Here is a 26,062-nt window from a genome sequence, read left to right as displayed (position 1 = left end):
CCTTAAAAGAGAGCTAGCCACGTCCTTTGCCACCTTATTAATCCCTTCCTGCATCCAGCTGCATAGAATTTGGATGTGTCACACTCTAGGCAAAATCAAGTACTGAGCTCAAAGTAAACCTGATTACTGAAGCAACCATACCAATCCTAGCTACCTGCCCTTACTTCCTGCCTTCATTTACACAACAGAGACAATTATTTATTGTTTGCGCCACTTTTATTTTTAGAGCAACTAATCATATTCTGAAATCATCATGTGTAACTACCTATTTATTGTCTGAATTCTACCTAGCACATAAGTGTCCCATGGGCAGAGACTTTGTCTATCTTGTTTATCATTGTTTCCAAAATGCTATACAGGAGAAGGTAGTCAATAAATGTTTGCTAAATGAACAGAAGAATGAATGGAAGGAACTGCAGCATAAAGTGTCTATTCAGGACAACAAACTTTGTTACCTAATTCAAAGAGGAACGGAACCCAGGGAATAGATAATAAAAGTGTTCAAAGGGCTGAAAGGGCATGGGGCAGAAAGAATAGGGCTGTAGTAGCAAAGGGAGAAGGAAGTTATCCAAATATCATGAAGGTGCTATTCCTTCTACATTAGAGCCCACCAGCACACTCATGACGTGGGGCTGCTGGGGGGAACGCCAGTACTGCTGTTACAACTACACCACTGCTGTTGAGCAGGAACTTGTATTATTTCCTTAATTTGCTTTAGCTTATTTTGAAATCTTACGTTACAGTTTTCATCTGGTTTTGTGGGCATGTCTTTCCAGAATGTTTTCATATCATTAGGGATATTATTCAGCTCCATGTTTTCATTTTTCCTATAATAACTTCATTATGAGGTTTGATTGCAGTCCTTTCTGCTGCTCATTTTTATATGAAATTCGTTTTCCTGCACATTTAGGAAGGAGGGGTGAGTTAGGACAGCTTTGCTAAATTTGAGACTCTATCACTTCTTTCTCTGTTTCCAGGAAGTGTTCAAAAATATGGCTTCAAACTTTCTGGATCTTCTGGCTCCGTGCCTTTCATCTGATTTCCCTTTTCATTGCCCCAAATATCCCTGGCCTACTCTATCTGTATTCTATTCCCTGCAGTTTCTACTCTGATGTCCTGGAAAGATACTTTGGCTGGTTTCCAGAGCCCAACTTCTTCAGATCCTTCTTCGGACCCCTTGCACTCATCAGCTGAAAACTGGGTTGTACCAAACTGCCCCCAAATCTAGCTGCTTTTCTCCAATTGGTCCACTGTACTTTCTAGGGAGTACCTCTTGGCTATTTTGGGGTTTTCTTATTTTTAGATTTCTCAGACACCCAGCTGCTTCCTTTGCTTCTTTCCACAAAAATGCTGATACCATGCAAGTCTTTGAGTGGCTAGTGGTTTACATCTGCTTGAATTTGGGGGTTTGTGGTGATATCTTGTCACCCAAGTTTGTTATTGATATTGTCCACAGGTTTTTGGTTTTGCTATCCCAGATACTCTATTTTTATGGAGGAATTTGGGGAAATTCAAAAAATGTCACTGCCATCTTTCCAGAATTCTTTTCTCTTAAATCCTTTTTTTTTTTTTCCTTTTTTAGGTAGGCTCCATGCCCACTGTGTAGCCCATGAGGGGCTTGAACTCATGACTGTAAGATCAACCCCTGAGCTGAGAACAAGAATCAGATGCTTAAATGACAGAGTCACACAGGCGCCTCTTAAATCTTTATACACAAACCGTGAAATCAAACTGACAATGGAAAAACCACCATCCATTAACTTTTCTAAAAGCAGGGGTTCCACGATGTAACAGTTATGTATTCCAAACCCATTCTGGTTTCATTCAGGGTGGCAGTATGCCCAGCTAAAGAGCATTTCCCAGCCTCCCTTGCAGCTAGGGATGACCATGTGATACATTTCTGACCAATAAGATAGAAGCATAAGGCATTAGATGGGGTTTGGGAGAAAGCTCATTAAAAGCCAGGTCAATTCAACTGGTCAACGCTCTTTGCCCTTTCCCTGCTTCCTGCCTGTCAAAAGTGGAACTGAGCTGGAGAGAGCTGAGCTGCCACTGCTCAGTTGTTCACTGTTCAGCTGTTCACTGTCTGAGCAGTGAATGTGAAAAGTTACAGTCAAGTCTTTAATCAGTTACTGTGATGTTATAAGCAAGATACGAAATGGGAGAAAGCATTGGTTCCCCTTATGTTCCATTTTTCTCCATGGCACAGTGCCACACAAGGGTCAGGTGGGTTGGTGCGGATGTGGGCACAGTCTTACTGCCTAAACAAAAACCTCCTGCCATTTTATAGTTTAGGAGGCAAGAGGAGGAAGGGGGGAGGGGCGGCAGGTGGAAGAGTACTGAATACTGGGTCAGAGTGGAAAAGACATCTTTAAGGACCCCCAGTATGTTAGTCTCGGCAAAGGCACCTGAGAGAGGCCATGGCTAGGGCCCTCACCCCTTAGCTCCATTAGGCCTCCAGAAGAAGGCAGCTGGGCTAGAGATAGTAGATTTGCCTAAGAACAAGGTTGGGGTGATGGTAAGGTGAGGCCAAAACCACTGACCACAACTCCCCACAGAGGGTGCAGTGCTCAGGCTGTGCACCTAGTCTGGTGTGTGTAGGGGGCTTTCCCAGGAGGCCTGTCAGGAGGAGAAGACCTTCAGGTCCATAGCCCCTAACTGCCCACGATCAGGCCTGAAAGATCACACATAGGGTTCTGGCTTGGAGCCAGACTCTTCATTGCCTATACTTTGCCGGAAAGCAGCACACGTCTTGGGATCAGATGATGGCAATTTCACACTAAGGACTGCTGAGCAGAAGAAAAATTTTAAAAAGCCAGAATCCTTAATGACATCACGGAGTAGCTGTATTCATCTGGGTGGGGCTAGCTCTAAACTTCTATTTCCATGTGAAAAGTACAAGTGCTGATTTGTTTAAGCTACTGCTTTTAAGAGTTCTCTTACTGTTGAATACGATTCCTAAGTGCGATTCCTAAGTGCTTCGAGGGGATCCCGAGAGTAGGGGCTCCTAAAGGGTGGTGCTGGCTGGTTCGTGAAATTTTCACTGGTCTTTGGTAGGTGAGAAAAAAATGAGCAAAATAGTCAGCTTTCCAGAAAGCTCAATTTATTCAAGTTTTTAGTACTGACATTATATCCTTCCAGATTATTTGAGATTATGATAGCCTCTCTTTTTATAAGATGATGGTTCTAATTTATGATGCTGATTGTGTCTGGAATCCTTACTTTAAAAATCCTGACCTCTGTATTAAAGAATCTCTAAACATTTAAAAAAATATTTTATTTATTTATTTGACAGATCACAAGCAGGCAGAGAGAGAGGAAGGGAAGCTGGCTCCCTGCTGAGCAGAAAGCAGGCTCCCTGCTAAGCAGAGAGCCTGATGCAGGGCTCAAGTCCAGGACTGTGAGGTCATGACCCTAGCCGAAGGCAGAGGCTTTAACCCACTGAGCCACACAGGTGCCCCCAAAATCTCTAAACATTTTGGGGAGAAAACTTTACCAGTTACACCACATAAATACTCAGTAGTAACTAAATTCCTTCTCAAATATCCTTCCCAGGATATTTACATGTGCCTGGGAAAAACTCACTGCTTTCCTTTCCTTTAGCACTTACAACACTTCCGTGACCAGATATGTGGATCTTCCACACCAAGCAATTCTCACACTACCTGCCTGGAGGTAGTGCAGAGCCCAGAGGGTAAGGGCACAGTCCCCCAAGACTGCCCCCTCGCTTCAGTTGTCAATTGCAAGCAGTGGATCCCCAGGTTACCCATGAGTTCTGTCCAACTTGGCTACAAATTAAGAAGAGGCTCCCAAGGCCCCCTCCCTGGGTTTGGTAATTTGCTCCCAGGACCCAGAAAAAGTTTACTCACTATTGCTCATTTATTACAAAGGATGTTTTAAAGGATGTAAATGAATAGCCCGGTGGAGAGATACATGGGGCGAGGTCTGGAAGGGTCCTAGGTGCAGGAGCTTCTGTCTCTCTCGGAGCTGGGGATGCACTACCATCCTGGCAGGTGGATGTATTCACCAACCTGAAAGCTCTCCAAACCCTGTTCTTTCGGTATTTTTATGAAGGCTTCATCATACGGGCCTGATCGATTATTACCTCCATTTCCAGCCCCTCACCTCTCTCCAGAAAATGGGGAGTGGAGCTGAAGGTTCCCAGCTTCCAGTCATGGCTTGGTCTTCCTGGTGACCAGCCCCATCCAGATCCCACCACCCCAAGAGTCACCTCATTAGAAAAAAAAATGCTCCACCACCCAGGAAATTCCAAGAAATTTGGGAGCTCTGTCAGACACTCTATCACGCAGGAAATAGCAAGGCTCTTAGCAGCTCTGTCGAAACCGTAGCAGAGGCTAATATATATATATATATATATATATATATATATATAATTTCATAGTATCCTTCTATTCTTTTTTTTTTTTTTTTTTAAAGATTTTATTTATTTATTTGACAGAGAGAAATTACAAGTATACTGAGAGGCAGGCAGAGAGAGAGAGAGAAGGAAGCAGGCTCCCTGCTGAGCAGAGAGCCCGATGCGGGACTCGATCCCAGGACCCTGAGATCATGACCTGAGCCGAAGGCAGCGGCTTAACCCACTGAGCCACCCAGGCGCCCCGTATCCTTCTATTCTTTAGTGGAGAAAAATCCTACCACTTTTGGTGAGACACAGGAAGGGGAGGTTGCAGACCGCAGGTACCCGCTCACAGGGCCCACATGCGTAAGAATCACTGCCTTGGGCAGCAGGAATTAGGTGTTAATGAAAGAACACCAGGGTACCAGCTCAGAGAGGGTCTGGAAGGTAGAGACACCAAGTTTTCCGAAGAGTCCCTGAAGACAGAATAAACACTGAGCTGGTGGGGGGTGGGGGGAGGAGGGCAGAACAGCTGCTTTCAAACATCTGAAGTCAACAAAGGGAAGAAAGCTCAGACTAGATCTGAGAGGCCCAGGGGAAGAGCTCAGACCAAGTGGCAAAAGCGCAGAGATGCGCGCACAAGGACTTGTTCCAGGAGGAGACAGCGACCTTGAAGAGGCTGAGGCTGGGAAACCCCCAGACACGATCGTGTGCCCGCAGGATCCCTGGGATCAGGGACCTGGTCTATTCTGTTCACTGCTCCTGCCCCATCACCTAGAATGCTGACCACATATGAGCACTACCTGCATTTGTGAAGTAAATTCATGGAGGGGAGGGTACCCTGTGTTTGATGGGAGGTTTGCCAACTTGTCCTTAAGTTCACGGTGGCCTGAGTTTGTGTGCCTCTTCCTTTTTCGGTGTGACCAGCCTTTTAAGTCCACGTGTGTCTTTGTAGCTGTCTCAGAAACACACTGGAAATTCCTGGCCTGAAGAGGACAACAGAAACAGTAGGGGATCGGCAATCCTGACCCGGCAGAAGCCCAGCTTCCCAGATGGCATACATTTTGAATAAAAAAATAAAACAAAGTAACTGAGTTGTCACTTGTTTCTCCCTTTAATGCACTATAGCCAGGAGTCATGCCACCATGAAGAGGTGCTCAAAGTGCCCTAAAAATTTTTTTCTAAAATCTCTGTGTTGAAATATGTTATAAGGGAGCAAGTTCTTTCAACCCTCTGTTCCATACTTACAGGAAGAAAAATTCTGATGTCCACTTTAATCCCCACATCTCATTAAATAAATCCAGATTTACAGCAGCTTCCAGCATGCTAAAGATAAAACATCAAGGAAGAACTCGAGGTCAAAGTCATGAAATGCAGACAGACATTCTATGAGGTATTTATTTTGCAACAATCAGGTTCAATTGCCCAGTGTCAAGTCACCACAGACAAATTGTTTGGGCTCCCAATGAATCCAAACCAAAGTTCATACAGTTCGGTCAGTTTACGATGGCAAGCACTGGAGAGAAGAGGATCACCTTAGAGGATCATCTGTATACAATTCCGAAGAAAGTCATCAGACGTTAGGATGGATCCATTTTACGTGTTAAGGGCATCCCAGGACAGCGAGAGGCAGATGGCAGGCACACCTACCACGTTCCCTTGTATTTTGTCCTAAATTGGTGCATAGTTACAATGATAACTGACAGGTGAGAAAGAAGAGCCGAAAGACACATGGACTGATCAACATTTAGTTACTGTTTGTTAAATTGGGTGATGAGACTTCAGCGTGGCACCTTACAGCTGCCGGAGGGTGGGCCATGCCATCAGTTTTCCCACGGGCTTGCTTCCCTGCAGTAGATGCCATGTCCCAAAGAACCACACTTCAAAAAACAGAAAAGAGAACTGAAAAACAAAAAGAGTCACTTTTAAGAAAAAGTGTAAATATCCAATGAACTATTACTCAGCCATCAGAAAGGATGAATACCCACCATTTGCATCGACATGGATGGGACTGGAGGAGATTATGCTGAGTGAAGTAAGCTCAACACAGGAAGACAATTATCATATGGTTTCACCTACTTGTGGAACATAAGGCATAACATGGAGGACATCAGGAGAAGGAAGGGGAAAATGAAGGGGGGTAAATCAGAGAGGGGGACAAACCACGAGAGACTATGGACTCCAGGAATCAAACTGAGGGTTTTGGGGGTGTGGGGGATGGGTGAGCCCGGTGATGGGTATTAAGGAAGGCATGGACTGCATGGAGAACTGGGTGTTATATGCAAACAATGAATCATGGAACACTGCACCACAAACTAATAATGTACTGTATGGTGACTAACATAATATTAAAAAAATTATAATAATAAAGAAAGAAAAAGACACCCCCCCCAATATTTAGAAAGGACCTAAACTGTAGGGAAGGGTACTTGTTTATGTTCAGAGGTATAGCTTCAATACCAGACAACCTGGAGCCCTGAGTCACCAACTCCAAGAAGACTTATTATGGGAGGGGAGACGACATTTTAAAGTTTTCCTCTATTACTTTGAAAAACCAGTGATTTTCCGCCAGATCTCATGGCTACCTTCCCCCATCCTTCTTTGTCTCCCTTCTTTGTAACAGCTGTGTTAGGTGCTAGAGGAGGAATAAAGTAAATATGGAGGGACATGAAAATATTTGAAAACTGGAGAGCTGTTTGTGGTTGCTGAAGCACGAGGTTGTGCAGGGGACAACGGCAGGATATGAGGTAGGACAAACAGATTAGGGATTGATCCTGCAGGGAGTGTAGATTTTGTCTTTTAGACGATCAGAGGCCAAAAAAAAAAAAAAAGAAAAGAAAAAGAAGAAGAAGAAGAAGAAGAAAAGAAAGTTCTTAAGTGACACAGTTTTATAATTTTTTGAAAAGTGCTTTGGTTATGCATCATAGTCCAAATGTGAGATGATTGGGTCCTGAACACCAGGAACATCAGGCATAGTACTAATAGGACAGACCTGAGAAACATTTCAGGGGTAGAATAGACAAGTTGTACGGAGAGGTAAGATATTGAAGGTTAGAAGGGGGATTCTACATTGATGATGAGGTTTCTAGGGTGACCAGGTGGATTTCTTAATTATTCCAACAAATAGTGATTGAGGACTCATGTGTCAGATGGGTTGGGCATTGGAGTGATGAATTCCCATGATGAATAAAGCACCATGGTCCCAACTCTCAAGGAAGTTACACAGTCTGGCAGTGGAAACTACCGGGTAAACATATACATAACATATTACTTATGTAATTGTAATTGTGAGGTACTGTGAGACAGTATAATAAAGAACCTAACCTAGTCTAAAGTCAGGGGCAATGTGGATGGTCGTGCCATTCACGGAGACAGGAAAATATAAGGAGGATCTGGTTGCGGGGGAGATGGGTTTAGTCTTGAACGTAACGAATTTGACTCATCTGTTGGTACACCTAGCTGGCTGGCGACTTGCAATAGATGAAAATTTGGGAAGAGGTGCTAGATATAGTTAAATCCAGGGTGGGGATTAAGAAATGTGGCAGAGAGGCGTTTCCTAATAAATGGCCTCCAACCTAAGAGAATGTGCCAGGCCTCCTACTACCCTCGGGGGTAGGATCACAACTAGGAAGGTGGGCCTAAGACGGCGGTATCTGCCTCAATGTCCCGGCTCTAGAAAAGGGAAATGTTGTCAACAATATATCTGTGAAAAGTGGTTGGAGAAGCATGAATGCTGCAGTTTGCTGGACTGGAAGAAATAACAGTCCTTCCTCGCCTTCTGGTAAACATTAGCTCGGGCTTCTGAAATGCTAAATAAAGGTAGAGACAAACGAGCCCACAGGGCAGGCACTGAAGATTTTATTTTCATAAACATGCTCTTTTTCTCTCATCTCTCTAGCTGTCTGTTCCAAATTAATGTCAAGACCAGAGGAGGGATTAAAGACAGAAAATTTCTCTTGCCCGGCTGCCAACCTTTAGTAGGTAGCCTGACAGAGGCTGGGGATTCCTGGGGCTTAGCCCAGAGGGTGGTGAGTAAGATGACACTGTCCTTTGTGCCAGACTTGGTCCCTAATGCCACCATTAGCCAGAGCTCCCCTGCCTCTTGCCTACCTACAACCCGATTCCTGGCCACTTCAGGCTCCCCATGTTGGGTGGCCCTACTGTGACCCAGGCCAGCCCTGAGCCCTCTTCGTGGTGGCACCCCTGCACCCAAGCCTGATCAGGGGTGTTCAAACCCAAAGTTCCCCAAGTTAGGGTTCCATTTTTAATTTAGCAGGGCCTTCTAGTCTATCTGAAACCTGAGATAGAAAATGGGGTGTAAAATCTGGGAGGGGAAAGTCCAGTCTCCACTGTTGACCCCAGTGACCCAGCAAATGGTGGCCAAGGGTAGGCTCTCGATGAACGAACAAGTAAAAAGTTTTCAAGTCACCAGGCAAAAGAACAGAGCATGAGTGCATGTGATGGGTCTATGAACTGTCAAGTTCAAAATCAAGCTTTCCTCAAAGCCTGTGGGATGCTGCAGCTATACTGGTCAATAAGTCTTCCCTTTCTAGGGATTCCCAGTCTATGTCCCTGTGAATAAGAGAATTGCTCTAACAGAGGAACATACAAAGAGCTGTAGGAGAGCACAGAGGAGTAAGTAATTTAAACTTCCCAAAGGACAGGCTATCTGAAGTGCATCCTGAAAAATAAATAGTGGGCTTCCAAGTAAACAAGCCAGGAAGGGGAATTCCAGAACTTAAAAACCTTTAAAAAAAAAAAAAAAAAAGCCTTAAAAGATTTTAAAGCAATGTTTCCAGTAATTAATGGGAGTGCTGTTGTTATTATTGGACTGTTGCTAGTGCCTGGATAAAACAATTAGGTACTTATGTGCTAGCCCAATTCTATCACTGCTGGTATTGTTGTAAAGTGAGATTCCCAGGAGGTAAGAAAGGAGTTACAGATATAAGATAAAAGCAATTTAGAAAAAACTGTAGTGCTAAATAAGAATTCAAAGTATGAGTATGAACCCACATTGCATTTCCTTTAAAAAAGGAATCAAGCACACAACACATATATTTCCTGACTCTGAACAGTGAAAAGGCCTGTGAAAAAACAACCCAATGGCAATGAGTACTGCTAGCATCCAGATTGTGACTTGGTATGACTATCTCCCTAATGAACAGAACCAAGACTCCTTCAAGAAATGACTCAGTCTGGATCTGGGACAGGAAATGTTCAAGATGAGCCTGGAAAAGTCTGGAAAATTTTGTTTAACAGATAATAACACATTTATCAGAGATTCTTAGGGCTATGCCAACAGGACTCGGGCCAATTTGAAGAGCTTCCCATTAGCCAAAGAAGGGACAACTTGAATATTGGTAAGCATAATACTTGCAATGGACTGAAACTAACTGGTCATTGTTGCTGAGTGCTAGCAAGCCAACTACTATTTTGAAAGTAGGTGGGAAAAAAAGCAAAAGAATCATTTACCCTGCTTTTCTCCAGGAATTACACCACTGCTGAGCCAAATAGTAGATAAAGGGAAGTTTTTATGAAAGAAGTATTCTAATTAATAAAGAAAGAAGCAAAGATAGAACTGAAATATCACCATTTTGAAAACCCTAATGATTTAACACATGTAGGCATCACTTAATTACTTTAAATATCAAAAAGCAAAAGATAGTTACATATTATGAGTTTATGGGTGAAAGCATTTAACACCACATATCAAGTAGTCCTGTCAAAACCAACCAACCAACTAACCAACCAACCAAGGCTGAATCTGACCAAATCTTTGGATACAACCACCAGTTTACAGAAAACAAAGGCAAAGCAACATGATAAACAACACCATAGAAATACAATCAGCAAAACCCAGATGGTGAAAAACTATAGGATAAATAATTCTTCAACAAATATATGGTAAAGGGAAAGGGGGGAGAATGGAGTAGGAATCTACCTACCATTTAAAAAACACTTAAGAGATACATCAACAAACTGCAAGGTGAAATTCAAACACTGAAGTACATGTGATGCCTCAAAGAGATTGGGGAGACACTCTAGAGCAAGGCAATAAAGTGGATACCGCAATAAAGTGAATACATGAACTTTTTGGTTTGCCAGGGCATATAAAAGTCATGTTTATACTATACCAGAGTCTACTAAGTGTGCAATAGCATTATGTCTGAAAAATGTACATACTTTTTTCTCTGACATAATTTGTCAGAGTCAGAGTGAGCATGAACAGGGGAGAGGAGCAGAGGGGGAAGCAGGCTCTCTGCTGAGCAGGGAGCCCAATGTGAGACTTGATCCTAGGACCCTGGGATCATGACCTGAGCCAAAAGGCAGATGCTTAACTGACTAAGCCACCCAGGCATCCCAAAATGTACATAGTTTAATTAAAAAATACTTTATTGCTAAAAAAAATGTTAAGCATCATATCAGCTTCCAGCGAGTCATGATCTTTTTACTGGGGGAGGGTCCTGCCTCAATGCTGATGGCTGCCGACTGATCAGGGTGGTGGGTGCTGAAGGCTGGATGTGGCAATTTCTCGTAAGACGGCAATGAGGTTTGCCACATGGATTGATTATTTTCACAAATTTCTCTGTAGCACGCGATACCGTTTGATAGCATTTTACCCACAACAGAACTTTCAAAATTGGAGTCAATTCTATGAGACTCTGCTGCTGCTACATGAACCAAGTTTCTGTGATATTGTGAACCTCTGATGTCATTTCAACCACCTTCATGACATCTTCACCGGGACTAGATTCCCTCCCAGGAAACCACCTTCTTTGTTCATCTGTAAGAAGCAACTGCTCACCCTCAAGTTTTACCCTGAGAGGGCAGCCGTGCAGTCCCAACTTCAGCCTCCACTTCCCGTTCTCAGTCTCCTTCCGCCCCATCTGCAGTCACTTCCTCCCTGACGTCCTGACCCCTCTGAGTCACCCATGAGGGCTGGAACCAACTTCTTCCAAACTCCTGCTCGTGTTGCTATCCTGACCTCTTCCCATGAATCACGGATGTTCTAGGATGGTGAATCCTTTCTGGAAGGTTTTTATTTCACTTTGCCCAGAGCCACCAGAGGAATCACTATGGCAGTGACAGTCTTATGAACTGAATTTCTTAATCAGAAGGCTGGAATGACTCCGTGATCCATGGGCTGCAGAACAGATGCTGTGTCAGAGGGATTCGAACACTTACCTCGTCCGTCTCCATCAGGGCTCTTGGGTGACCAGATGTACTACTGTCAGTGAGCAGGAATATTTTGAAAGGAATCTTTTTTTCTGAGGAGATCTCAACAGGAGGCTTAAAATACTCAGTAAACCATCTTGTAAACAAGTATGCGGTCATCCAGGCTTTGTTGTTCTGTTTACAGAGCACAGAAAGTATAGATTGAGCAAAATTCTTGAGGGTCCTGGAGCTTTATGAATGGCAAATGGGCACCAGCTTTAACATAAAGTCACGAGCTGCATGAGCCTCTCCCACTCGAGTCAGCCCAGCCTTTGAGGCTTTGAAGCCAGGCGCTGACTACAGCTGTGGACGTCTCAAAGGGCATCTTCTCCCGACAGAAGGTTGCTCCGTCTACACTGAACATCTGGTGTTCAGTGCATCCACCTTCATGAATGATCCGAGCCGGAGCTTCCGGATCACCAGCTGCGGTGTCTACACGGGCACTGGCTGCTTCACCCTGCACTTCTACGTTATGGAGGCGGCTTCTTTCCCTAAACCTCACGAACCCACCTCTGCTGCTTCCAACCTTCCTTCTGCAGCTTCCTCACCCCACTCAGCCTTCACAGAATGGAGGAGGGCTCGGGCCTTGCTCCGGGTCAGGCTTGCCTTAAGGGAATGTGGTGGCTGGTTTGCTCTTCTATTCCGGCCGCTCACACACTCTCCACGTCGGCAGTAAGGCTGTTCCACTTTCTTATCATCCGTGTGTCCCCCGGAGCAGCGCTCTCAGTTTCCTGCAGGAACTTTTCCTTCGCTTTTGCAACTTAGCTGTTTGGTGCAAGAGGCCTTGCTTTCAGTCTATCTTGGCTTTCAACATCCTTCCTCACTAAGCTTAGTCATCTCTAGCTTTTGATTTAAAGTGAGCGATGTGTGACTCTTTTTATTTGAACACTCAGAGGTCATTGTTGAGCTATTAATTGGCTCATTTTCAATATTACAATTTTTTTTTAAAGATTTTATTTATTTATCACAGAGAGAGGGGGAGAAAGAGCGAGCACAGGCAGACAGAATGGCAGGCAGAGACGGAGGGAGAAGCAGGCTCCCTGCCGAGCAAGGAGCCCGATGTGGGACTCGATCCCAGGACGCTGGGATCATGACCTGAGCCGAAGGCAGCTGCTTAACCAACTGAGCCACCCAGGCATCCCAATATTACAATTTTTTAATAGGGAAGCCCAAGGAGAGGGAGAGAGGGGAATGGTCAGTCAGTGGAGCCATCAGAACACACATAACCTTTATGAAGTTTACCATCTTACATATGAGTACAGATTATAGCACCACAAAATAATTACAACAGTCACAACAAAGACCTGTGATCACAGATCACCATAAGAAACACATTAATAATGAAACAGTTTAAAATATTGCAAGCATTACCAAAATGTAACACAGAGACACAAAGTGAGCAATTGCTTTTGGGAAAAGGGTGCTGATAGACTCAGCTCAACACAGGACTTCCATAAACCTTCAATTTGTAAAAACAAAACAAAAAACAAAAAACAAAGACACACACAGTATCTGTGGAGCGCAATAAGCAAAGCTCAGTAACACAAGGTATGCCTGTACTTAGAAGATATAATTTCTTTTAGCTGTGACTGTGGTATTACAGTTATGTTTTTAAAAGTTTAAAAGTGTCTTTTATAGATCCAGGATTTAAATATTTATGGATCAAATAATACATGTGCTTAAATGTGCTTAAAAATAATAAAGGGTGGGGCATCTAAGAGGCTCAGTGGGTTAAAGCCTCTGCCTTCAGCTCAGGTCATGATCTCAGGGTCCTGGGATTGAGCCCTGCATTGGGATCTCTGCTCAGCAGGGAGCCTGCTTCCTCCTCTCTCTCTGCCTGCCTCTCTGACTACTTGTGATCTCTCTCTCTGTCAAATAAATGAATGGAATCTTTAAAATAATAATAATAATATGGGGTATTAATCTTAGATGTGCTTCAAAATAATATGGGGGTATAGATGGGTGAATGGATGAAATAAAGTTGGCTGTGAGTTGACAACTGTGCAAAGTAAGCAATGGGTACATGGACATTCACTATACTATTCACTCTGCTTTTGTCTATGTGTAAAAACTTTGCACTAAACAAGTTTAAGCAAGAATAAAAAGTTACTGTGTTGTGTGCCTGGGTGGCTCAGTTGGTTAAGCATCTGCCTTTGGCTCAGCTCATGATTCCAGGGTCCTGGGATCGAGTCTTGCACTGGGCTCTGTGCTCAGTGGGGAGCCTGCTTTGTTTTCTCCCTCTGCCTCTCCCCCTGCTTGTGCTCTCTCTCTCCCTCTCAAATAAATAAATAAAATCTTTTAAAAAAAAGTTACTGTGCTGACCCACTCTCCAACCCGGGTTCTTCCGATTGACTTCAAAGAGAACCAGGAAGAAAACTGATGGAGAAACAGCACAGACACTGAAACTGGGCTCTCTGGGCAGGGACATCTCAGATGAGGTGTGAACAAGAAGGGGCTGGTGGAAAACAGCTTTAGTCATGGTGGTAAGTCATACAGTCTGGATGCTCTGTTAAAGAGGATTACAGCACTGAGTTAAAACTGATTTCAGAATAAAAGAATTGATGTGTATAAACATAGTAAAAGGGTTTGTAGCTTTGGCTTATAATATGAACACTCTTAACAGGAGTGAGTGAAAGGATAATTGCACATAAACCCTGTGTATCAAATCAGGAGGGTTTTTTAATTACAAAGGAATCTCCTAATGCCCTTTGCTCATCTCTTACTAAAGCCCGATCACACCGCAGTGTAATTACCTGCTGGCCACCCTCCTCCAGACAGACCCACTTGTCACAGCTCCTGGGAAGGCAGCCCCAATACAAATGCCATCTTTCAGATACCCCATCCCACAAGCCAAAGTAAGACTCCCAAGGCACAGTTTCCAGGCTTCCCCAGGGTCTTGGCTCAGAGAAGAAATGGCGCTGGCCCTCAGGTGATAATTTAATTAAAAAAAAAAAAAGGAGTATGGGGCACCTGGGTAGCTCAGTGGGTTAAAGCCTCTGCCTTCGACTCAGGTCATGATCCCGGGGTCCTGGGATTGGGCCCCGCATCGAGCTCTCTGCTCTGTGGGGAGCCTACTTGCCATCTCTGTCAAATAAATGAATAAAATCTTTAAAATAAATAAATAAATAATTTTTAGAAAGGAAGGAAAAGAGGGAAGAAGCAAGCCAGATATTCTCTGTAATATCTCTATGATTTATATAGGGGTGGTTTCCCTGATCATAAGTCATTGGAGGCTCCTCTGTGATCCCAAGTTTCCAGGGAGAGAAGGGGTGGATGTTCTCCTAGTAATCCGTGCCAGGCTAAGCCCTCCAGTGTGCAGATTTACATGAGGAAGGTTATCTGTGAGATTAGAAGCCATTCTTTTTCAGTGAAAGCTGGGAGTCTAGAGATTACAGAAGAAGGCGCAGGCAGCTCATAAATCCGCAGAGCCTGGGGCTCTGGACAGCCCTCGTTGGCAAAGCGATTGATGCTTCTGCCACGGAAGCTCCAAAGAAACTCTTCATCACTATCTCATTTGGAGACCTGACACCTGAACGGAGACACCGATGCCCAAGTTTATAGATCTGAGCAAAGCCCAAAGGTGTCAAATCTATATAAATCAGGATGGGAGGTATGCAAAGGCCCGTAGGACCAGGCTTTTCTCAAACGCCAGCTTCTGACTCTCTGAAGGTTTAGAGTACATGGGACACTGACCTGGAGCCTTCATAACAAAATGCAAGGAAGAAACTTGAGTTCTAACATAGGAGCAGCCCGAAAGAGGCCCTCCCTAGGTCGATGTCAGGTATTTTTGGCCAAGAGAGACCCAAGCAATGGCTGCTACTGTGGGCACAACCTCTGTCCTCCAGCTGGGCTCAGATTTTCTTGTTCCCAGGGATATGAGCCCACATCACATCACTGTGTCCCAATGAACCTAAGACTTCACCTTCCCAAATGCCATGAGAAGCTAACTACTCTCTTCAGAAAAATAGGTAACTGATTGCTTCTGCCCAACCTTCAGGGTCCAGCTCAAACAAGACCTATTCTATGAAGCCTTCCCTCAGGCCAGTGAGTCACAGCTTCTGTGCTCCCACCAAGCTCATCAATTCACAAATTGGGTCTGGCACGTCTCTACAAACACTGTCTGTTTATTATCTGTTTTGCTGTTTTACCCATGGACCAAGGCTCCCCGAGGCTGACTGTATTTGACTTTCTAGGTCTCCAGTTTCTGGACCACGAAGGCCACAGAACAGCCTCAAGTAAATGCTGAGTGAAAGAGTAAATGAGGGCTCCGTGAGCCAAGACACCTCTGATAAAAGCCCACATCCCCGCTCTTTCCTTAATTTTGCAAATTAAGGTCACCACCTCCTTGGGTCACCTCCAGCCACCCAACATTAATTGAGCACTTGCTCTGTCTGTGCTGGGCTAAGCACTGGGGAGTTCAAGTCCAATCAGACTTAATCCTGTTCCCATGGACCTCAATCTCAGGAAGAGACCTACCTTGCCCCAGGGCCTTCTCTGCTAACTGTCAATGAAATCCATCTGCAGGAGGAGCTTAACAAGTATGTAGACAATCAAACCATAAGGCAAACAAGCTACCAAATGCTCATTCTAAGGCAGTGGACTGTAAAAATCACCCACTGAGGTAATGGAAGAAAAATTTAGAACTTCTATTAATATTTATTTTTCATCAAAAAATAAAAAATTAAGCTTTCATAGTTACTATATGGATTGACAACAATGTAAATATTTCAAATACATACATATTACTAGGGTGTGTGCTTATGGCGGACAGACTACACAATGGCCTCCACACAATGTACATGTAGATCAAATCATCACAACCTATACTTTAAGTAACTTGCAATTTTCTTGTTAATGATACCATAATAAAGCTGAAAAATAGTGTAAAATAAAAATGCCCTCCTATCGCTTCTCGGCCTTTCGGCTAAGATCAAGTGAAAAATGCCCTCCAATGATCCCTGCCTCCACGTACTCACATGTCTTTGGGTAATCCCCTCCCATTGAGTGTGAGCAAGACTTATAACTTGCATCTCATCAAAAGAATATAGGAAAACTGATAGATATCACTTCCACGATTACTTTACATTATCTCTGTCTTCCTAATAGACTGTCTGTTATCTCCACTTATGGCTTTGATGATGTTAGCCATCCTATGTGGCAAGGAACTGGGGACAGCCTCCAGGTGACACTTAGTAAGGAGCACCCTCAGTCTAACAGACCACAAGGACGTGAATCTTGCCAACAACCTGGTGAGCCTGGAGGAAGATCCTTCCAGTCGAGCTTTCAGATGAGACCCCAGCCCAGGCCAACACTCTGAGTGCAGCCTTGTAAGAGAACCCGAAGGACAGAACCCAGCTAAGCTATGCCCAGACTCCTGAGCCACAGAAACTGAACTAATAAATGGGCATAGGTTTGAGGTAACACTGTTAGGCAGCAATAGATAATTAATATAGCCCTCAAATTCCTGGGAGGTTGTGCAATCCAATAAGTATGGATTCTCTGAACTGAACTGAAGCATCTCTAGAAAAGCAAAGGAGGGTTCAAAAAAGATGCAAAAGTCCAGGAGTGAGAGCCTGCAAATTTTAGGGGTAAAAAGAACATCAGCCTTAAAAGTGGGAAAGTGGAAAAACCTCAAGAAATAGCTCCAAAATACCTGGGTTTGAGTCCCAGCTGTGCCTTTTAAGAGACAGGTGATTGGGCACCTCGGTTGCTCAGTGGGTTAAGCCTCTGCCTTCGGCTCAGGTCATGATCTCAGGGTCCTGGGATCGAGTCTCGCATCGGGCTCTCTGCTCGGCGGGGAGCCTGCTTCCTCCTCTCTCTCTCTCTCTCTCTGCCTGCTTCTCTGCCTACTTGTGATCTCTCTCTGTCAAATAAATAATAAATAAGATCTTAAAAAAAAAAAAAGAGGCAGGTGATCTTAGTCAACTCAAACTTCTTAAGTTCAGCTTCCTTATCTGTACGATGGGGTCAGTAAGGCTGCTAACAGCGGACAAAGAGAGAGTGATCTAGATGGTATTTTGTAGAATGGAATGTGATATACTCATGTTAGTTTGCCACAAAACTCTGGGATGGCCTTGGACAAGGCACTGTTCTCTCTTGGCCTCAGCCTCTTTATGGTAAAAAGGAGAGAAGAGCCCACCCTGTCTCCAAGGGCTCTGACCTTTGATTCTGACATCATCACATCCCCATGTGAAGAAGGGAAGAGGGGAAGGTGGGCTGTGACATTTACAATAGTTCCTTAGGCATTCCATTGGCCAGGGCAACTGTCTTACCATCAAGATGGCCAGAGGTGTCTTTGGCCAACCATATCTTGTCAACTTGCAAGGCCTACAACCCAAATTCCTCAACTAAGAAGGAAAATCTATTTCGTTTTACAAAAAGGAAATAAAGGGTCAAGGTAAAGTCTATGAGTACCACCAAATTTCAACACAAATACAGACCCACTCTCAGAGGGCCAGTAGCTTGATTCTGTCATTGAGCATCTTAACTATGAGCCAGGAGCTTTTATAAACATGATCTCTAATCTAGTATAGGTTGTATCATCCTTCTCTGACAGTTACGTTGGTTGAAGCTCAGAGACAGTAAGCTCCTTGTCCCAGGTACACTGGTAGTACGTGGTGAGGCCAGGATTTCATTTTTGTTCCACTTGACTGCAAAGGCCCTGGTCTTCGCACCACACCCTGTTGCTCTGGGAAAGGAGAAGTTCACCCTGTGATTACAAAACAGACTAGAGGTTCTCCATGGGCAGGGAGATCATGTGCAGAGTGTGGCTTCATTCATTCACTGCACAAACATTTACTAAGCACTCCCTATATACCAGGTCTTGTGATGAGCAACAAAGATGCAGGATAATACCCATTTCTTGTTCTCACGTTGCTGAGTTGAACTGGAGAGGCATACCAGTCCATGGAGGACAAATGAATCAATGAATAAACAAATGACTATGCAGATGGACACACAGACAGTGAAGAATTCGTGCTTCCAGCACTATTAACAGCGATGTATAATACAAGGTGTCACAGGACCACAAGGAAAGTGATGACTGCTGGAATAGAGGGAATACTCAGATATCTGGAATGGCAAGTGCAAGGGCATGTCTGTTCTGGTAATGGCAAGAAGTTCAGCATGGCTGCAGCCCTGGTACACTGAGGATCTGGAACAGGGAGACAAGGAATGAACCATGGAGGATTTGTCTCTTCTTCCAGGACGCAGACCTACTGAGCCAACCACTGAAACAGAATCATCCAAGAGGCCAGAGAGCAAATCAGCCATGAGCATTGGTAGGCTTTGGGAACCCTATGAATAATTCAAGAGAAGTCACACTCAGGGTCTGAGGCCAGGTTGAGAAGTCACAGGGAAACTAGGAAAACCACCAGGAGTGTACCCAAATAGAACAAACCCATACTCTGCTCCTGGGAAGAGGACAGAGCGCAGAGGAGAGGGGATGTTGGGGCCAAAAGGCAGGAGCTCCTCCAGTGAAAAAGCTAAGAGCTCACATCTCCCAAATCTATCACGCCAGGACCATGCGGATTTCACAACGGAGGACTCCGGGTGGCGGGCTGCGTATATACAGACATGCTTGTGCCCAAACACCATAGTGAATCGTATGGAAAGACAAAAGGGTCTGGCCCTCTTGGTTCCTGATGTTAACAATTTTGGAAGTGACACACTTGCCCATTTGTTACTGTACCAAACCTCAAAAAAAAAAAAAAAAAGAAAAAGAAACAATAATACAGTCTCTTACTTTCCTCTTTAGCTATTTGGCTGCCGCAACTGTTTGGTTTGGAGCAACTGTAGCTGTTGGGAGGTGGTCCATCTCTGGCGCATCAAAAAAGTATGCCTGCAGGAAAAGGAAATGCATGCAGGCAGTTAAAACACAACAGTCTGCTCAAGTGTTCTAGACTCCATGCTAAGAGTATTTCTCATGGCCCCTATGTTTCCCTCTGCCATGCTTGTCATCCCACAGAACCACAAGCGACTCTGTTTCTGTCCATCTCACTTACTCAGTTACTTTTTTAAAATGTAGCCACTGTTTATTGGCTACTTCCTGCCTAGGACTTAATCTGCACAAGAACCCTGTCAGGCTGCTATGATTATCCTCCTTGACAAACGAGAAACGGAGGCACAGAGAGGCTGTCATTCAATCCGGCGCACATGGCTAGTGAGTGGGAGAGTCAGGTCTTTCTGACTCCAAGGTTCAACCTCTTCATCACTACCTTACACAGTCTCTCTTCCAGGGCAAAGACAGTATCCTTCCTGTCCCTATGCCACCAGCCTCTCACTCAGGGCCTGGCCCATGATGTAAATAACCGAAACTCAAGGGAACTGAGGCACAACAGATTGCTGCTAAACCAGCTGGCTCTTGGTAAAGACCTTTACAAGAAAGTGCCAGGCAGGCCTGACGTCATAATTCTCCAGCTTGGAAAAGAAAGGTCTGATAAGTGATTCCATTCACCATCTACGACTTCACTGTCAAAAATCAGGAGGAGGCAGGGGCGTCTGGGTGGCTCAGTGGGCTAAGCGTTTGCCTTCGGCTCAGGTAATGATTCCAGGGTCCTGGGTTGGAGCCCTGCATCGGGCTCCCTGCTCAGCGGAGAGCCTGCTTCTCCCTCTCCTCCCTGCTTGTGCTCTCTCTCTCTATCTCTGTCACTATCTGTCTCTCTTTCAAATAAATAAATGAATAAAATCTTTTAAAAAAAAATCAGGAGATAGAAGAGGGAAAAAAACCAAGGAGGATCTTCTGATCTGTCTCAAAGTCTGAGAATCTGGACTTTAGCCCAGGAAAATACCTAGGTCCTTCAAAGTAAGGGGAATCCCTTAATAAGTCAGGGGTCACTGCACACTTGCGATTTCCCCCATGGAGTCAGGGCAGGAGGAAGATAAAAAGACAAAAACCCAAGTGAGGAACCATTTCAACAGCTCTACTCTCTATCAGCCAGAAGGGGGCACCAAGATGACGCACTGGAGCTTTCCCCAACACACTCAGTGTGAACTCTTCAACAGTCCATTTCCAAGTTTCTAGCTGCAGAGCCCCCCTAGCTTGTCACATTCCCAGAGGAATTCTATTAGCTCTAAAAGCCTTCTTCCCAGGGCCCATTCTGGCACTTGCTTTCTGAGGTGGGAAAAAAACAGTTCTTAAAGGGGTCGGGGACAGCGGCCGTGCTACCAGTGCTGGGCTCCTCCGGCTATCTCGAGGGTGTACAGAGCTACAAAGTACACCTCCTAATGAAGGAACTGTGCCTTTCTTCCAAGCTCTTGGAGGAGGCCCTCATCAGATAGAAAGGAGCAGGAGGCCAGGGTCTAAACTTGGCTTTGCTAGTAACTCACACCATAACTATGAAAAAGTCACTCTACCCCTCTGAGCCTCAGTTTTCTAATGTGTAAAACAAAGGGATTGGAAAAAATGATCTCTAAGGGCCAGCTATAATTCTATAACTCATTAGTTCAAGAATGCCACAAATCCTTAGTAACAACCACAGTTACCATCTGGGGAATGCCTTCTGCGCACCAGGTACACACTTGATCATTAATAACAGGCAATGTTAACCCCATTTTAGAGATGAGCAAGTGGAGGCTCAAAGAGATGGAGATTTTCCCAAGGCTACACAACCCTGTGTCTGAGCTAGGGTATCAATCTAGCAGTGTCCAGCCCCAAGACAACATTCTTCTCTTCTGTGGGTGACCTGCAATTTGGCACCTGACCTATGTGCCCCATCTAGATCTAGGCACCATAGAAGTGTCAGGATGAACCATCAGGCTTTCTAGAAGTCAGGCCAGGAGTGTCACCTGGCAGAGTATGAGGGCACAGGACAGTCCGCTATCAACAGTAACCCCTGCAAACACAGGCTTGTGCAGCTCAAACACGCCAGCCAAGCAAACACCCTCTGGGGCTTCCTTAGTCATCCTGGCCAGGAGTGTCCCGCTACCAACGTGGTGTACAGCCGTGAGCACCCAGGGGCCCTCAGCAGGTAGAGGGCCGGCATATGCTTCCGAACACTGAGGCAAAAATGCGAATCAGTGCTCCCCAGGGCAGAGTGGGAAGCCAAGCTGTCTGGGTCAGCTGGTGCCCCTCTGCTGCCAATTCTTCTCCCTGCCCTTCAATAAAACAACATCCTGGGGTGCCTGGGTGGCTCAGTTAGTTGTTAAGTGTCTGCCTTCAGCTCGGGTCATGAGCCCAGGGTCCTGGGATCAAGCCCCACATTGGGCTCCCTGCTCATCGGAAAGCCTGCTTCTCCCTCTCACACTCCCCCTGCTTGTGTTCCCACTGTCACTGTGTCTTTCTCTGACAAATAAATAAACAAAATCTTCAAAAACAACAACAGCAACAAAAAACCATCTTGCATGTGTTCGGCTTGTGTTGTTCATGTTACATATAACATTCAGTCTTTGCAAAAGTAAAGATGCTCCTGCAGTTCCCTTTTCTCAGTGAGGAGGTGCGGTCCAGAGAGGGGAAATAACCAAAGCAGGGGTGAGGGGGGGTGCCTGGGTGGCTCAGTGGTTTAAGCCCCTGCCTTTGACTCAGGTCATGATCTCAGGGTCCTGGGATTGAGCCCCACATTGGGAATCTCTGCTCAGCAGGTGGCCTGCTCCCCACCCCCCGCCCCCTGCCTGCCTCTCTGCCTACTTGTGATCTCTCTCTCTCTCTCTCTGTGTCAAATAAATAAATAAAATCCTTAAAAAAAAAAAAAAAAGGAGAGAGGTCGGGAACTCTGTGTTTTATGTGTAGAACATACTCAATCTTCAAAGCAGGGGTGAGGGAGCTGGAGCCAGACCCCATCTCCATCACCTCTGCTTCAGCCTCTCGGCCTGCACATCTCCACAACAGCACAGAGGAGGCCATCTCTGGCTGGAGAACGAGACCCCACGCTAAACACCTGATGATAGAATAGTTCCCTTCTTTGAGGAGGAGAAAACTGGCTTCCCCTCTAAGAAGGGGTCCTACACCTGCAATTCCTTCTCTGCTCCATCATTTAATGCGCCTGGCTCCCCAGAGTCCCTTAGCAGTGAACCAGGCAAGGTCTTCTCTCCTGCCTCCTTGTCTTCCCCAACTTCCCAACCAAGTGTATGATGGGAAAGACATTCTGGAGAGGCAGGAAGATGCCAGCAAGAGGCACCCATGGAAGGGCCCTGTCTTTCGAGTTGTGTGGCCTTGCACCACCCTTCCTGAGGCACTCAGGAGGGATGAGCAGCAGAGGGCCCTGGCAGCTTCAGAAGACATGAAACTCTTCTAGTAACTTCTTTAAATCTGAAGAACCCTTCACAGCATATGAAGGGCTCTCACAGCCATCTCACTGAGGGTCACAAAAACCCACAAAATACGAATGTCCGTGACAGAGGAGGAAGCCAAGTTTCTGAGAAAGAGGACTCTCGCCTAGGCTCGCAGTGCAGGGCTCTTTCTGCTTCCCTCTAATTGTTCTCTTCCAGCAAGTTCCTGAGCAGCAAGATGGGCAGGTTAAGTCCCACTGTCTATGTCATTTATCCCAAAAGGGAGGAACAGGCATAGAGGTAAAAAATTCCACCACACACAGATTGATTCTTAGTAACACTACTAGATTGAAATGAAATAGATTCTTAGCAACACTCTTACCCATTACCCCCTCCTCCCTGATCCCAAGTCTGACGTGCCATGCTCCCCTTGATTCTTTACGCAACCAAACAAAGAAGCGCTTCTTCCTGCCTCCTTCTCTCCATCAATGACTCAACTAGATATATACAGAAGAAAATTCAAGGGAAACACGGGGACATGCCAGTGAGAGGGCTACAGTGAGAAAGGACATTCTTCCTCAGCAGACAGAAGGGTCACGGAGGGTTGCAGCAGCATTACAAGGGATCAGCCCAGGGGCTCCAAGTGCCAAAAATTAACGGTGTCACTCTGCCATGAGTCAAAACAACAGTCTTCCAGAAGTCTCAAAAATTTAAAGCTCAGACACTTAGAAAGTATATGTAAACCAGCTCTGTGTCTCAGAACCCGGCCCTTTTTATGTGACTGGTTCAATGATCAAGTATCAGGATCTTATGCATGACCCAGGCTGTCTACACAAAAATCGTATAGATCAGATGGTGCCAGAGAAATATTTACTCCCACAACTGTAAAACCTAACCAAGGGTCTAGACATCCGTCATGCGGATGTCCTCCCGTGGGCATGTCCTTTCCCTTCATCGGTGACCTTAACATTTTTGGACTCAAAGTTCTTTCAAACCCTGCGTCAGGCCTTGTTAAGGCCATGGACTATAATTTTTGTGTACAATGTGCACAGAAAATAGAAAATCATGTCCCCTTAGGATCAAGGGAAAGGGACCTAATTTACAGGCATTTATGGGACAAGTTCTACATTAAATATTTTATATGTACTATTTTATTTTAGATTTTTTTTATTTAGATTTTTAAAATTTATTTTATTTAGATTTTATTTTATTATTCAGAAAAACTCTCTGGGGCAGGAAATACTATGTCCATGTTATCGATTAAGATGTTCAGATACAGAGAAGTTAGGTGCCATGGCCAACCTCACATAGCCAGTGAGTGACAGAGCCAGTCTCTGCTCTGGGCCGGTGCAACTCAAAGGACATGCTTTCCCTAAAAAGACACCCAAATACAAGACTCTAAGAACTCTTTTAAACGTTATTCACTTTAAAAATATTTCCCCTTTCCTAATTTGACTCAATCTTCATGCTTTTCACCTACGAAAAGAAATTTTAAATTTCAAAACTCTTTCTAGGTATGAGCAGAAAACCAGCAAAGACATCCAAAGGCCAAGCTCGCCCCCATCCCCGCCCCCCAACCTATTAGAGACACTCAACTACCTCCACTTCCTCTAGCCAGACTCTGAATCATAACCAAATTTCAGAAATTAGGTAAAGCCAGAGAATACCATCAAATTCTCCTAAATTTACTACTTCTCATTTAGGACAGTCTATTTAAAACAATGTTAATTTTATGGAGCTGGTTTCAAAGGAATCATTGTGAATAACAGCTTGAGGTCTTTCAGCATTTCTATCTAAAGCATACAGGAAGATCACAGGAATGAGACCATTACCAAGCATCCCACAGAAAGCAGCGTGTGAAGGAACACAATTGTCACAATTGTGGCCAGGGCAATGCGCCGGTTATCCTCACGAACAGCTGGCCAGAACGTCATTGCCAAGACAGAGCCTGAGATCCCCAGGGCAATCATGACTAGAATCCACCGAACAGCCTTCTGGGGGATGATCCACAGTACCTGAGAGAAAAGGAGGGAGAGGAGGGCTTTACTGGAGGCATTTGGGAGACGCATGTGTTCATTCCATGCATCTGTGTTTATAAAGTCCCCTGAGCTCATCAGCAGGCAGGCGCCCCCTCCCACTCCGGCCTCTCTGTCCCAGCCTGGAGAAACATCCCAACACGCAGACTGAGGTGAATGCTTTCAGATCGAAGGGCCTGAGGTCCAGCAAAGGCATCTGGCTCACTATCCCCTCTCCTGCTGACTTTCTAAATTCAAAGGATATTTCAGGTGCCCATCGATGCGGGGCTAGAAATGATGTCATTGGCTGATTTTCCACAAGCCTAGGGCATCACGCAGAATAAGTGTGGTACTTACTGCTGTGGGGATATAAATGAAGAGCGAATATCCATAGACGCACACAATCTCCAAAAACGAATAGGAAACGATGTTCATGACTTTGCTGTTTCTCCACATGAGGAAACCCCACAGTGCGAGAGGAACCAGCCAGGCGTAGGCATAGATGATGGTGGCCGCTATGGACACTGAGGAGGACAGGACAGAGGTGGTAAGCCCCGTGTAATCATGTCTTTAACTACTATCAGAGCACATCTCCCACCTCATTTCCTAGCATGTCCACCTGCTTTGTGGGATTGTGGGGTCGCATCTTAGAGCAGACACCCGAGGAGAGTCCTGATTGACGAATCTTCAGCACCATCTTTATGGTGATGACCAGAGGTCTCTCACGTAGCTTTTATAATTTGTTTAATAACAACTAAAGTATTAAACAACTGCATTATGCAACTGAAAGACTTCAGAGGGCCTCACAATAAGTGTTGAAACATATTAAGCATTTCGAACAAAGGAAAGCCAACTATGCCCTTAGAAGAACACACCCTCGGGCGCCTGGGTGGCTCAGTGGGTTAAGCCGCTGCCTTCGGCTCAGGTCATGATCTCAGGGTCCTGGGATCGAGTCCCACATCGGGCTCTCTGCTCAGCGGGGAGCCTGCTTCCTCCTCTCTCTCTGCCTGCCTCTCTGCCTACTTGTGATCTCTGTCAAATAAATAAATAAAATCTTAAAAAAAAAAAAAAGAACACACCCTCTTTCCTAGTATCACAAGGGCTGATGCTGATTTCTCGAGCAAATTTATTAAAATCTGGGTACAGATTAACTGGCTCTGCATGCTATTCGGAGTGCCTTCTGTCCCTGAAGTAGGGAGTTTCAGTTCACCGAGGAACTCGACTCAAAAAGTTCCTCACTTTCGCTTTCTGTGCTGGAAATGCCAGCTAG

The 26,062-nt window shown here is 45.0% G+C and overlaps 1 protein-coding gene across 5 annotated transcripts in view; it reads right to left on the bottom strand.

The window, feature by feature from the left end:
- Positions 1–5,737: 5,737 nt before the first annotated feature.
- Positions 5,738–26,062, bottom strand: part of YIPF1 (Yip1 domain family member 1) — a 38,995-nt gene continuing 18,670 nt past the window's right edge. For 2 of the 5 annotated variants that reach the window (XM_032360923.1, XM_032360922.1), the window contains 4 exons: positions 25,150–25,316; positions 24,610–24,792; positions 19,317–19,412; positions 5,738–6,259 (listed from right to left, as the gene is read on the bottom strand). In XM_032360923.1, the coding sequence (XP_032216814.1) occupies positions 19,329–19,412; positions 24,610–24,792; positions 25,150–25,316 (434 nt within the window). In that variant the 3' untranslated portion in view covers positions 5,738–6,259; positions 19,317–19,328. The other 3 variants (XM_032360924.1, XM_032360926.1, XM_032360925.1) reach the window with 3 other exon arrangements.

The sequence above is a fragment of the Mustela erminea genome, chromosome 10 (genome assembly GCF_009829155.1).
Source record: "Mustela erminea isolate mMusErm1 chromosome 10, mMusErm1.Pri, whole genome shotgun sequence".
NCBI classification, from domain to species: Eukaryota; Metazoa; Chordata; class Mammalia; order Carnivora; family Mustelidae; genus Mustela; species Mustela erminea.
The sequence above is the reverse complement of the archived record's forward strand: the minus strand, read 5'-3'. Positions and strand labels throughout refer to the sequence as shown.